This window comes from Aythya fuligula, chromosome 8, assembly GCF_009819795.1.
Source record: "Aythya fuligula isolate bAytFul2 chromosome 8, bAytFul2.pri, whole genome shotgun sequence".
Lineage (NCBI taxonomy): Eukaryota > Metazoa > Chordata > Aves > Anseriformes > Anatidae > Aythya > Aythya fuligula.
In genome coordinates, this window is record NC_045566.1 from 12,034,154 (window position 1) to 12,048,458 (window position 14,305).

General features: G+C 37.2%; 1 protein-coding gene across 1 annotated transcript in view; it reads left to right on the top strand.

Moving 5' to 3' along the window:
- AK5 (adenylate kinase 5) overlaps positions 1-14,305 on the top strand; it is a 94,528-nt gene that overhangs the window by 39,990 nt on the left and 40,233 nt on the right. The window contains exons 7-8 of the mRNA XM_032192516.1: positions 7,416-7,506; positions 13,888-13,964. Of these exons, the coding sequence (XP_032048407.1) occupies positions 7,416-7,506; positions 13,888-13,964 (168 nt within the window). The remainder of the gene's footprint in view (positions 1-7,415; positions 7,507-13,887; positions 13,965-14,305) is intronic.

A 14,305-nucleotide genomic window follows, 5' to 3' on the forward strand; every position in this document is an offset into this window, starting at 1 on the left:
AAATAAGACATACCATTTACTTGGTGTCATACTGTTCCGTATTACACATATGGATGCTGGCTTCACATAATTTTAATGTGAAAGCAATTAAACTGTCAGAACATCTTCACACATTTTGTTTGCCATGGCACAATGTTCTTGAGTTTAGCACGAAATAATGGAAATTCACTTTAAGAAAAAAAAAAAAAAAACAACAACACAAAAACCTTTTGTAGTAATTGCAGTGTTTATACACTGCCAAATCAATAGAAAAGGGAGATGATTAGTAGTAGAACTACAAATGTCCCTAGCTAGCCTCTTTTGCACTAGTATGGGGATGGGCCAGAATCTGGCCTCATTTTTTGTATTTCAGATCAACTATAACAAAATCCCTAAATCTATTCATATTGAGGCAGTCAATTAGCTGTGCAAGATAGTTGCAGTTATAATTGTGTATTTACTCATTTTGAGGGTCATTTCATTTCTCTCTAATGTTAATGGAAGATGTTACTTGAATTTGATGGTTTCATTTTATTTTTTCTCTTACTACACTGGATTCTGTCTATGCACCTAACAGCTTCAAACATTACTTCAAATTGCACCTGTTCTGAGTGAATTTGGGGTGCGCACAAGGTAACAGCAGCCCCTGCAGTACAGTAAGCTCCACTCAGGGCTGCTGAACATTCACCTTTGTGCTTGTTTACAAGAAGCACTCGTAGCAAGAGACACTCAGATGACAAGTGGAACTCGAGGAACATTAATGATACAAGTCTGGGGACTCTGCAATGATTTATGAATCCTCTGTGGAACACTTAGAGAAAAAAAAAAAGTGCTAAGTGGTTTATTTTAGATAACTCAGAGTATTCCTTAGGATGTTAATAATGGTAATAATATATCCAATTCAGTTTCTCCTTTAAATTCATCTGACAACAATTTATGACCTTTGCTTTTTTTTTCTTTCAATAAATCACTGGTGAGCTCTACTGCAGTTTCAGTTGTAATTGTTCTTCTGTACATGATACAATACCAATAAAAATGAAATTTCAGACCATTTGATAGAAAAAAGATACTAGAATTAAAGAATGGATTACAGATAGATAGCTCTCCCATTATGTCCCATTCTGCCCTTTTTTAAAAATACTATAATTAAAAGTATTTTATAAGAGGGAAATGTTCCCTGAGGTCCCAGCCTGCACATTCCAGCTTCATTCCTCAACTACTCTTCTTATTACTTTTCTTATACAAGGCTTCAACTCTTTTTCCTTTCCTTCCTTGAAAATGGCTGCCATGCTGTCTTTTTCCTCACATATTTCTTTTCTGTTTTCACATTTCTGATTTTTTTCCTCTTTCCACATTTCTCTAGAAGTAACTTGCTGCTTGAGTCAATTAACTTGTAATTATTAAGAGAAACAAACTAGCGATGAAACAACACTAATAAAGGAGTATCAGTGAGGGTGTCGTTAAATCATGAAGCAGCACATACACACCAAAATATGTGTCTCACTTCACCTAATAGTACTGGTAAGGGTGAAATAAAATACCTGTTTGTTTTCAGTCCTTCAGGAATAACCCCTGCCTAAACCAGCATGAATTAAAACAGTGAGTTCTTGTCACAGTTGTAGCAGATTGGGGCTCAGCGTCATGAATCTCTCTATGTTACTAGCTAAAGGAACAACAGTTTTTCAGCCAAAAAATACCAACACTTCAAGAACAGGAGTATAATCTGACTTCTAAACTAGGTGTCTCTTTAAAAGCATGGGATATTCATGATACAAGAAGCCTTGTTCTCTTTTTCTGTTTTATCCTCCTTTTTTTTTTTTTTTTTTTTCCTATTTAAAAAGAAAATAATCCTTCACAGGAGGTGATAATATATGGATGCTTTGTTCACTTCCAAAACAATGACTGTCTTTCACTTCCACATATAGCTGGCTAAAGGATTATAAAGCCAGAAGTGACAGCTATAGTTATGTAAAGCAATTTATAAACTACACTCTATCCCAAATTAATTCCTGTTTGACCCTTAATTAATTTTTTGGAAGCATCTTTCTTAGAGAATTCATAGATAATCCATTAACAATTACGATTTATTAAGCAGTAAAGAAACTTATTTATCAGAATAAATTTTGCTGCTTCAGTTCTGAGTTTGTCTTACTTGCTTCTCATCCTTGTATCTTATAATTTTCTCTGCTGGATATAGTAGTTTTTAAAATTGTTCTTTCCCACGGGAGGGCACAAGAAGCAGACTCATTTTTCATCCTTTTCTTATCTCAGCCCTGAATCTTCCCCTGTTAGATGTGACAGTCAAGTCATCATTCTCATTGCCCATCTGGAAGCCCCTCCAGTTTCTCAGCTGTGGGTACCAGCATAGCACACAGCACCAGGAGCTCTCTGCCAAGCACCCAGATGTTATGTCATCACTTGGCCTCCATTCAGCATTCCTGGGCATACATCTTATTAGACCCTCTGACTAAGCAGCACAACCCAAGTCCTGTTCACTTAATTGTTCGCTATAAATCTACTTTCAGAAATTGCCTTATCTGAGAAAAAAAAATCCCCTCTCCTACTGACAGGACGGGATCCAACAGTCTATTTTCCATGGCCAAAGATGAGTCAAACACCACAGGAAGGTCCATACCTGAGGATGTGACTTAAAAGAACAATTCAACATATCTGTGTTTTTTTTGTTGTTGTTTTTTCTCTCCTGACCAACACTGGCTGCATTGGTCAGAGGCTTAGCACTCTGTGATCACTCCTGCTCTTGAAGAGAAGCGATGAATAACTTCCTACTGAGGCAAGACCAAGAGGTTAAAAGAGCACATGTGAATGCCATCTTGCTTGCAGCAGCTGGGTCTGATAATCAGATCACCCGTACCTTTAAAGGTACACTATCTGGGGGCACTTCTTCAAGTGACATGTTTTAAGGACTCAGGCGTTTATGAATTACAGTTATTGTTGCAGTATTTGCCTGCCTGTCAGATGAGCAAATAGAGCATTCATCATCCAATTCCTGTAATTCTATTTGATTTTGAGGTGGATGGGAATATTGCCATAGAGCAATTAGCCCAATGTTATTATTTTAATTGGAACATGGCTTATTTTCTTTTCATTGACATCCATCATGTTCTAAAAGAGAGTACATTTTCATCTACTGTTGCAAATATTATTTAAATACCTTGATTTGTTTTATGCTTTCCCAATTTCAACCTTTATTTCAAAGTGCATAAACAAAAATTCCTTGCGAGTCTGCTGCAATCAGATTTCTTTCTAGTTCTCCTCTAATGCAATTTGAAATGCTGTTTTGATCTTCCTCTATTTTGGGGCTGCCATTTTGGATAAACCACCTGCAAAGACCAGCAGTGTCACTTTGGATGAATCAGTCCACAGGGGCAGTGCTGGACTGAATGTCTTCACCCTCACACAAAATTCTACTTAACTGCAGTTTCCTTGATGCTTGCCTCCAGTAGCCTGTAAGGGAAGAGCTGTGCACTTCTTTTTTTTAACTCAACACCATTTATCATCACTGACCAGTGAGACTTACTACGTTCAACAACTCAGATCATTTTCCTGTAAAGCTCCTTTTCTTGGCTCTGATTTCTTGGACACGTATTTAGAACCACTAATCATTTTGTCTCTGAGGGCAGCGTGTAAAACCTGCTTTCCCTAGAACCATTATTTACAGTGCAGGATATGTAGGAAATATTTTCCATCATTTTATATATATGGCTTTGTGTCAGCATCAAATCCTACAGCTGAATGGTCTTCCCATGAAACTGGGACAAACTTTCCAGACAATTCATAATTATGCCAGCCATCATTTATTTTCAAATATACACACACTGAGGTATGTGGCTTCTACTTGTCATTCCTCTACTAAATATTGATGCTACAGCAAACCAAAACTATCTGAAATTCAACTAAGGAAATATTGGAGACTTTGGAGATCTCTTCCTACTTTAATTCCTGGGAGGCATTCCCCTGAGCTGGGTGAGAGCAAAACAGCGTGGTATAGATACAGTGCATGGATGTGGTAAACTCACATCCTATGAATAATGATGTTTCTGAGTTGGAATCACTGGCTTTGTTTTAAAAGGAGTGGGAGGAAGAGGTAGTACAGCATCATTGAACTGATGGAGAAAGAAGGTAGAAAAAGCCTCTCGTGCTGTCCTTAATCACAGGGAGATGCATCTTGGAAGCAGGACCACTCTGCAGAGACCACATGTGGAGATTGCTGCCCCACGGTTTTTGTGCATGTTGGTAAGGGGAAAAGTACTCCTCTAGCTTCTGACCAAGTATAGCCACCAAATAGTCTTTTGAAAGGTTGGGGAAAATCACACTGGCTCAGTTGTAGCCAGGTCTCTTATACAAATGGGATTCAACTGACTGCTGAGTCCTTCCATATTTTGCTGTCCCAACAAAACAGAATAGCAAGATACAAAAGCCCATTGGTGACTCATTGAGGGAAAGACTAGGGAATGAGTCCAGACCTCAAACCCCACTGACCTCCCAGGGAAGAGACACTTTGCTCCTTCCTGCATCATTGGTAAAGGTTATATCAGCTCAGGTAACAGTACAGTTAACAGGTCTTGTGTATTCCAAATGGTTTCAGTGCCACATTTAATAAAATTATTTCTATACAACATAGACCTTGACTATAATTGAACTGAGCCATCCATAAAGATACCAGTAGATAATTTAGCTGTAGAGAGGTATGTTTTGAAGCAGGCAGGGGACTGTTTTCAGAAGGGAAAGCAACCTATCGATTTAGGCATGTTCTGTTAAAAATAAGAGTTTTACTGCTGTTTGTTCTTTGTGAATAGGGTTGTTTGAGTACCTGTTATGTTTTATTCAAGCCTCCAATAATTATCAAAGGATTTCATTTTAAAATGTTTAGCAATTCAGTGAAGTACAGAACTCACACAGTTACTTATTTTCTTTCAAAAATATTTTCTCTATGAAAGCTACCTTGCCTTCCTGTGGCTCAGGGTATTACAATTCTCATTTTTCAAGGGAAAAACAGAGCCTATGTGCAAGCTTCAAATACTTGGTTTTCTTTGGGTTACAATATAGGATTTCATTATAGAGCTCAGATTTTTCAGCATGCTGAAGCACAGCTGGTGTTCTTTGAATGGGGGACGTTGCTCTTTCAAATTCTTGGAACTTTCAGAACATTTTGAGATTGATCACGCTTTTTTTCATGGTAAACTGGATTACTCAAAGGAATGCTACTAATGAGAAAGCAAGCCTGTCATCTCTCCAAGTGTGGTGTGACCTACGCAGTAATGATTAGACACAACCTGATTACAATTTACTGGTTTTTATGGCTACATATATCCACAAATGTTATGTTATATGACATCTTCCCTAGCATATTTAATAAAATTTAGTACATCTTTCTGCTGAGACATGATAGAAGAAAATCATGTCCCCATACTTCCTCAGAGAAAGACTGGTGCAAAAGAATTTTCAGAGATTGATATTCTTTCCTTATCAACAAGGAATTCTGCATAATAACGTCCACTGCAAATAAAATGCCCAGCAGTACAAGCTTCAGTTTTGACACAAATTAAGATTCTAATTACCTCTTCTAATAGGTAAAAACAAGCAAATTTCTGCCTTTTAAATAAAAATGTTTGTGTTTTAATTAATACTAAATAAACTCCTCCTCAAGAATAGATAGGTCTGTCCAGACAGATGGACAACCACACTGCACCACAGCATGAGCTTCTGAGTTGTCCTCTGAGTCAGAGCCACAAACAATTTCAAAAACCAAAAATTTCAAAAATTTAGTTTGCTGGCAGCAAACTTTCCACAACTGCCTTTCTCTTACATACTCTGGTCTCTCACAAACATCCATTTTCTTTCACAGCCCATTCACACCCCAGAATTAGCCTTTGTCTCTTTCCCTATTTTTGAACTATTTCTGACATCTGCCACACTAAATAAATACTTTTTGGGCTGATCTGCCTCTGGGTTTACCTTGAAGTGCTTGTGGAAAATTCCATAAGAAAGCAAATTTTCATTAGGCAGTGACAGAACAGCTTACGCAGTATAAATGCTACATAAGTCATCATAAGACATAATGAAAAGACTGATAGTGTTTTGGCAATGCTGGGTGCTAGATAAGCAATTCAGTACCTCATCTTATTAACTATTGTGCCATATTCTATGACAAATATCGAGAAAACAACTTCATTTCCATAAATATCAGCAGCCAAGGTCCTACTAGGGTTTCACTTTGTCTCTCCAAAGTTTTTCCCTGCCTATGATTTTTACCATGAGACAGATAGCTGTTGGTGAGATATCTGAAAAGGTGCTCAACAATTTTGGACTTGGAAGAATGAGCATGCAATCAGTAGTGTAGTGCTTTTCTGAGGTTCATTTCTGCATCCTAGGACATGCTACACTGAAAATGTAAAATGACTGAAAGTAGCGACTCTTAAAAAGGGAGGCATGCAGTGAATGACCATTATTGGGATCTTGGGACCATTATTTGGTTGCTCCAGTAAATGGGGTTACACTCTTCCCTTTTTCCATAGTAATGTAACTAGCCTCAATTCAAAAAATTAGAAGAATTTCAGAGCAAGAATAATAAGATGTACTTTTTTTCTTCCCAAAAATTTCAACAAGTGATGATCTAAACTAATAACTCTTGATAAATATTATCAAGGGTGAAACAAAACAAAACCTGTCCAATGTCACCTGGCCAAAAAAATCCTAATGGATAGAGAAAGAAGACTTGGGAGATGCAAGGTCAAACTATCAAGAAACAGAATAACTCCAAAAAAAAAGTTCAAAATAGAAAGAAACTCAATTAATTATTTGTCATTTTAAAGAAGATTTGCTTTCCTCATTTTATCAATTTATAACTGAGTCAGTACGCTTTGTGCTAGTGCCACAGCAAGAAAAGCTTTCTTTTCTAAATAACAACACACTTTCAAAAATAATTCACTTTTCAATAAGAATTTTGCATAACTACTTGAAGTCATACACACGTACCTATTACAAAAATTGCTTTTAGAAGTTGCTGAAAATTTTTCACTTGCAAGTTAAATATACTTAATTACACTAATCTCTGAAGAACCTGAAAAGAAAGTAATCACTTCTCCAGTCTCTACGGTGTCATTTTTTTCAATTATCTAAAGCATTTAGTAGGTATCACAAGTATTGCTTCCTGCTTTGAAACTTCATTTTCTGAGACCAACTTGATTTTACTGTAGATACCATTCCTGACAAGGTATTAGAAATGGACAAAATGGTTTACAAATTTAGTTCAGTTTTCAGTCAAAATTGAGTTGAAGTACTTAAAGCTTGCAACAGACAGCACCCAGAAAATTAGAAATGATCCTATCAAATTAAAAGTCTTGGGATTACACATTGATGATCAGCCAAGTAGTAAGTAGTGTCTGACTGCCACTTTTTTTTTTTCTTCTTAATAGTTTGATGCAGACAGAGATGAAGAAGAAGTGTTCTTTGATATAAGTTTGGCAGTTGACAGTAAGCTATTTGCTAACAAAGAGGCTGCAGCAGGTGAGTTAATGCAAGATTTAAAGAACCACAGTTTTTTCTACTGCATATGACATTTGTGGAATGCCTTTTTTTATATTCCTTGAGTATGAATGTATGTACTGTAGCAAAATCTTGACCCAACTCAAACATTTGCACAACCCAGGGAAAAATAAATAAATCTCTTTGCACTTGAAAACTTCATACAACCTAGCTGACATCTGCTTTTCTACAAGCTCACTTTAAGATATTGTAGATAATCCACTAAACTACATCATTAATGCAAAAATTGTATGTTTCTCAGTTCCAGTTGTCTCTAGCTTAGTTCCTCAGTGTCACCAGAAAACCTATCCTAAGAGATTTACGATCATACTCCCTCCCTAACAGTTGGTACTAATTCTGAAACTGTGTGCAAGTATGTCAGGAAGGGTTTGTTTTTTTCCCATATTATTATTTGTGCTTACTGAATTTTGAATGTATTCAAAGAAAAAAAGAAGCTAAAACAGTAAAAATCCATGACATCTGTCAGACATATTGTGTTTGAGGGAACAGAAAAATGTTCCTTGGTAACTATACAATTTTCCTTTTGCAGATGGCATCTCTGGCTGCCTTCTGAGTAGATGTTGAGGGTTATATAGGTAGCTGAGGTCACAACAGTTGTAATGCAAAACAGCACACAAAGAAAATTCTAGGTGAAATGTTTTCGTGTAAAATTTACTAGCTGTAATAAAACAAAGATCAGATATGTGTAGTAGAGAAAATTGTGTATCTGCTCTCTCCTCTGTTTAAGGGAAAACTTGGCTGCCCTAAATTGTCAGACAAGATGGCTTCAGTCATTCGTAATCGTGAACAATCATCTGGGGCCTGCCAAGAAAGGAGAAATGGTGAAATCTAGTCGGAGCAATACTTCCATTAGCTCTTTTTGACAACGTGGGGGATTACTTCTTGTCTACTAGTGAGGTGTGCAAAAAGCAGTTGCTTCAGACAGAGAGACTACGTTATACTTTGAAGATCCTGAGGGAGGTTCCAGGCTAGCTCATTTTGATAATGTTCAAAAAGAGATAAAGACAAATTATCAATGAGGGGTGAAAAGGAATGATAAAAAGTACATTGCCTAACAAACAGGTTTGTAGTGGTAAGCTTCAAGGTAAGACACACACAAGAAAAAAGACCACCAGCTTTCTCCATTAAGTGGCACACTTAGCTGTTCTGTGCATAGCCTTATTTCTAGGGGAGAAGAGATGGATTCCTAACCTCAAATGACATTTCCATTCTATTGTATTGTATTGATGATTACCTCTGGATTTCCTGATTAAATGAGCTAAATACTGTATAGCAAGCAGATGAAACACATGGCTTAAAGGTGCTAACTCTGACAAGCAGAGATTGGCAAAAGCTGAACAATTCACACAAAATGTTTGTGATCTGGGATGAGTCCCAGTCTGTTCCTTGAAAATATGAGCTTATACTTAATAAATTCTTCACAAAAATAATAGGAGAGCCATGAACCATGTCAGAAACCAGGCACTAATTAGATCATTGTGGCATAAGTTGAGCACCAATAATGGTAAGAAGATTCAAAGTAGGATTTCTAGTGATCTTATGGAACCAGGTATTTAATTTCTAGAGGCTGCAATGCTAGCATTCCCTTAATCACTTTTTGGCTTTTAATCCTTGTAGCAATATTGTAATGTATTTTGGTTCCTGGTGGCTAACAGAGACTTAGTATAATATTTTAATGTCTTCACATCAAACTAATTCATATGATGTACATGTAAGATCCAGTCGTAACTGTATAACGTTATATGCTGAAAGAAAACAATGGCAAATTTTTATGGATTATAATACAAATTTTCTCATTGTGGCATTCTATGACATATTAAGACCGTTGCTAAGAGCAACAACCTGTCAGGAAATTCAATAAGGTTGCAATAAAATTTGTATTAGAAGCATCTTACTGAGAGACAAATGAAATTGTAATCATTCTAATGCTAATCAGTCCTCTAGTAAATTGTTTGTATTCTATCACACTGAAAATGTATCTTCCAAGCATTCTTGCTTAAGTGCTTATATGCAACATGCATTAACTAAGTTAATACAGTGCTTCAGAGCATGTTCCATAACATAAAAGGACAATTTTATTGTATTGAGCTTAAACATGTTATTAGTAGAAGCAACATGTTTCACAGGATAGTCTTACATTACTTTTATGACAGCATTAGACAGTGCAAATACTATAGTTGTTAAAACATGAGTATGGACATATTCAAGCCAATGAACCACACTGAATAGTATTGCTACCAGGACTTCAAATAAGTAACAGATTCAAGCAAGGATTGGAAATACATAAAATGATTTGCCCAAATACAAATGTCTAAGGAGCATAATTACCTCCCATGATGGTATATAGCTACCTTGCAAAGGGAAGTTAAATTAACTGCAACTAAATTTAGAGAGATCAGTACAATTTGGCTTCTCTGTGTAAATGAATTTGGTGAACTGTGAAAAAGCAAGGCCTGACATTTGCATTTATGAAAACTTCAGGATGAATATGCTTTTGTAGAAAGTGACACACACCCAGGCGCTGAAGTATTTTATAGGACCAGAGATGTTTATGACCATTGCAGCCCTAGGTTCTGGGGTACATTTCTTTGGTAGGAACCACACACGAGCCCATAACAGCCATACCCTCCTAACTTTCCATTATCAGTCCTGGGGAATTCAGCCTGGGAACAACAAACAGTGCCTGAAGTACAACACAAAATTTAAAAGTACAGCCTCATGGGGAAAGAAGTGAATGACTGCAGCCCTGCACCCCTTCAGGGGACAAGGGAGTTATTCTCCTAGACTGTCAGCCCTCACAGTAACTGCTGTCAGCAAACCCCTGGACAAATGCAGCCACCCATTAATTCAACTCTTCCCTCAGTGCTGATCCTCTTGAGTCCCTAGCAAGACAAATCTTTATGAATGATGCCTTCAGTGTCAAATGCAAAGCCTAGCAAAAAAAAAAAAAAAAAAAAAAAAAAAAAAAAGGGGGGGGGTGGAGGAAATGCATTCTAGGTGACTAGGTGATGTGCTGTTTCTTTTTTCAGCAGCCCCCTCCTCCCTGGAGAGCTGATTATTCAGTTAACAGGGATTTAATAAAAACTTCCAACTGATTTATTTTTTAATTGTGCAGTACTGTACATAATAAAATCCTCTCCATTTTTTCCCTAAGGAAAACAGAGGGCACATTATAATTACCAAGTTTCCTTTACCTCAACTTTATGCATGCACTGAAATTGAGAAAGCGTATTTCAAGTCACAAATGTACCTTTTCAGATCAGATGCCTGCAAGTTATTTCTCCATGGCAGTGGAGCTTTCGTGCATTTTCTTGAATTTTTAACTGTTGAGCTTCCCCTTTTAAATCTGCTGCAGTTCCTCATCATTTGTGAGCAGCTCATACAAGCACACCAAGGCTCTAAGTTAATTAAGAGATGAGATTATCAAATGGAATGGGGCATCCATCTGAACAGAACTAGGACACTTCAGACCATAATACTTCCCTCTCAGTGGTAAACAAGTGTTAATTTTATTTTATAACCTAGCTCTTTGTCTACCAAGTTATCAAAGGGAAAACGACACAATTTACTCAGAAAATGCAATGAAAATTACTTATGATCATCTATTTTGTTGCAAGACTGCAAAATCTGCAGGATGCAGAGTTATTTAAAACAGCAGGGCAAGTTCATTTCTGAATTCTTTAGCAAACCCTCCTCCTTTCCTTAAGCCAGCATTTTCTGTTTCTCCTTTGATAGCTGATTATTGCCAAAAGTTTTACATAAAATGTTGATGATTGAAACTCAGAGACTTTGAGTGGAGTTTTGCATTATCCATTTGTCATAGCACCCTCCTCTCAGCTTTAACCTTATCAGTAGCTTTGCCTATTGCTGGAACAACTGTTTCTCCAAGTATGTTGCACAGTGGCTATCTGGCATGCTTTTGCTGCCACTTGTACTAGTGATTGGTTAGTGAGCCTGTTCACCTCCCATAGAAGACCTGTTTTAGCAAACTTTAGTCTAAACTCACCATAATGTACTCCCTCCAACAAAAAACTGAACTGTGAAGTAGCAAATAACTCATGCTTATTCATACAGCACTAGGGGCAATCTGTACACTGGTCAGCGATAGATGGTTATGTTTTTGTTAGCTTTCATTGAACCAAGAAAGAAAAGACATTTCCAATTTTCCTGACCTTCAAACATTCTCTGGAAAAGAGTTATGCTTCCCCAAGGAAGCTGGTGTCCTAGTTTAAGATAAAAGCCCTTAAGACGCTTGACCACACATTAACATTGTATAGCCATTATGGCTTTTGTCACTTAAGATATTTTATGCATGAGTATTCATTTTCAGCCTGATCTTCACATTTAAGCTCCCAGCACCATATTTCATATTAATGCTTCTAGCTGGGGAGAGATACAGCTCTTCGTAGTTAAGTGATAGTTAATCAAATACTTGCACACAAGTGCTGTTAAAAGTGATCGATGGGTCAAGGTAGTTTAGTAGTAGCAGTTGAGTCTTAGGTAAATCATATTACCAACAATGACACAGTATCAAGAGTGAGATGTCAGCTGTGTAAATAAATAAAAAAAAATAATAAGCTTCTCTCAGTAGCCGTAATTTGCTTGCATATATCTTTTACAGACAGGTATTTTCAAAAGACTGCAAAGTATATGCCAGAGAACATGCTGCATATGTGGCACTGTATGACAGAAATTATATAATTTTTTTAAAACAATCTTTTAAAGTATACATGAATATTAGAGAAAATAAAAAAGAAAAAACACCAACAAAAAACAGCAGCAGATGGTAGGCCCAAGTCTTTCACTGGTGCCTCTTATGTAGTTCAAAGAGTTGCAAAGATGACTTTGGCTACAATTCTAATATGGATTAAGGTACCCTGGACCATCCTTTCTGCCAAGCAGTTATGGTTTTAGTCATCATGACATCCAGTTCCTCTCCTCCGTTCCCTCTCTCAGCAACATTTAGTTCACCACCTACGTAGATTATTACTATGTAAACTTTAAAAACAAACAAAAGCAGATAATGTGTAAATGCATCTGGCACAAGTTGAACTGCAAAATCTGTTATTAATAGTGCTTGGTAACAGAGAGCTATCCACACCGCATCTCTCACAGGGAGAAATCATCTCCAGGCCAACACTGCTCTTAAAACCACATACCCTCCAGGCCAGCACTTGTAGGGACAGTGGGTAGGGACACCTGTAACCCAGGAGGGATGGGATTGGCTCCCCTTCCCCACTAGTGACCTTGTCTGACTGGGGCCATGAGGGCCCAGTACCAAGTACTTATGTTATATGCCTCTTGGTGTTTCCTGCTGCTTTCCATATGAAGACTCTTATTGGTCCCACTCATGGCTGCTTATAATATTTAAAACCCTGTGTACCCTTACAGTATTTAATTATCTAATTTTATTAATGCTGTGAAAAATACTCTTGCTTGCACATGTTTATTGACATTTTAATGAGTTGAATATTTGCAGGATGTGGTTTAGGTTTGCACCATCTGGATGGCACAGGAGACTTTCCTTCCTCACTGCCCAGGAGTGAGATAAACTGCATGGGCTGGTGATGCCAGAAAATGAATGTGATGTTCATACTACATCCTTGCTACACTTAGATAGAAAGAAAGGTGGCTAATCCTCCCATTCCTATTTAGCCGTGATTACCCACCCACACGACTCCTCAAAATACCAAGCCCAATTTTCTGTTATCCTGCACCTTCAGCTGTCCTGCTAAATATAAGCTAGTAAAGCTCAACCAGCTCAAGTCTTCTAAGCAACTGGATTTTGTCACCCTAAGTGAAAGAGGCTGCACAACTTACTGATCCCAATACAGGAAGATGATGGACCAAAGGGACAGAATCATGCTGTCACCTAGGAAAGGGTGGGAGAGGAACAAGGACTATTGCTGCTGCAAACATGCTGCTTTAGTCCCCCATCAACATCACTCCAGTATCCATGTTTGCTAATTGCTGATTAGTCAGTACTTCCTTTATGTTTCCTAACTCTGGCTTGTATTCTTCCCTAAGCTAAGATTCCCATGGCAGTGTTACAATTGCAAGTCAGGGCAGGCAGAACACACTGCCCAATTAGTTTGCAAGCTGGCTCAAACAATTCACTGGTTAGTAGATCTGTCCCTTATCAAGATTTGTGGTAGTTTTTATGGATGCTTTGAAGGCTTTTTTTAATAGAATACTGTTCACCCAGGTTTTCTAGCACATCTGAATAAATACTTGGATCACAGATCTTCCATACATACAAATAATTAGAAATATCAGAGTGTTTCATCACAAAGTGAAATTTTCCAAAATATTTCTAATGTCAAATTTACTTTCCTATTTTAGGGCCAAATGAACTAGATTGCAGTCTGATTATGGATTCTGGAGATCCTGGTTATACAGAATTTGACTTTGAAGACCAGGTAAGTTTATATATATATACGGCCTCTCTCGAGAGAGTTTTCTAGATTATGTATATACTGCTATACAATTTGTTTAAGCAGGGTAGCTGAACTGTAAGTGTAGCTAAGTGTAAGTGCTTTTAAGTGCAATATTAGTAAATTTGTGACACACAAATGTTGCTTTCTGATTATAAGAAGAGTGAATGTTTATTAAGAGCCCATATCTGTCATTACTATATACACTGCTGAGAATCCTCTGTGAATTTCAAAGTGTTGCCAAATATTGCAAAGAATTGTTGGAATGCACTGCAAGTCTACAATATATTTAAGAACAGAATAAAACAATTCTCAAAAGAGGGATG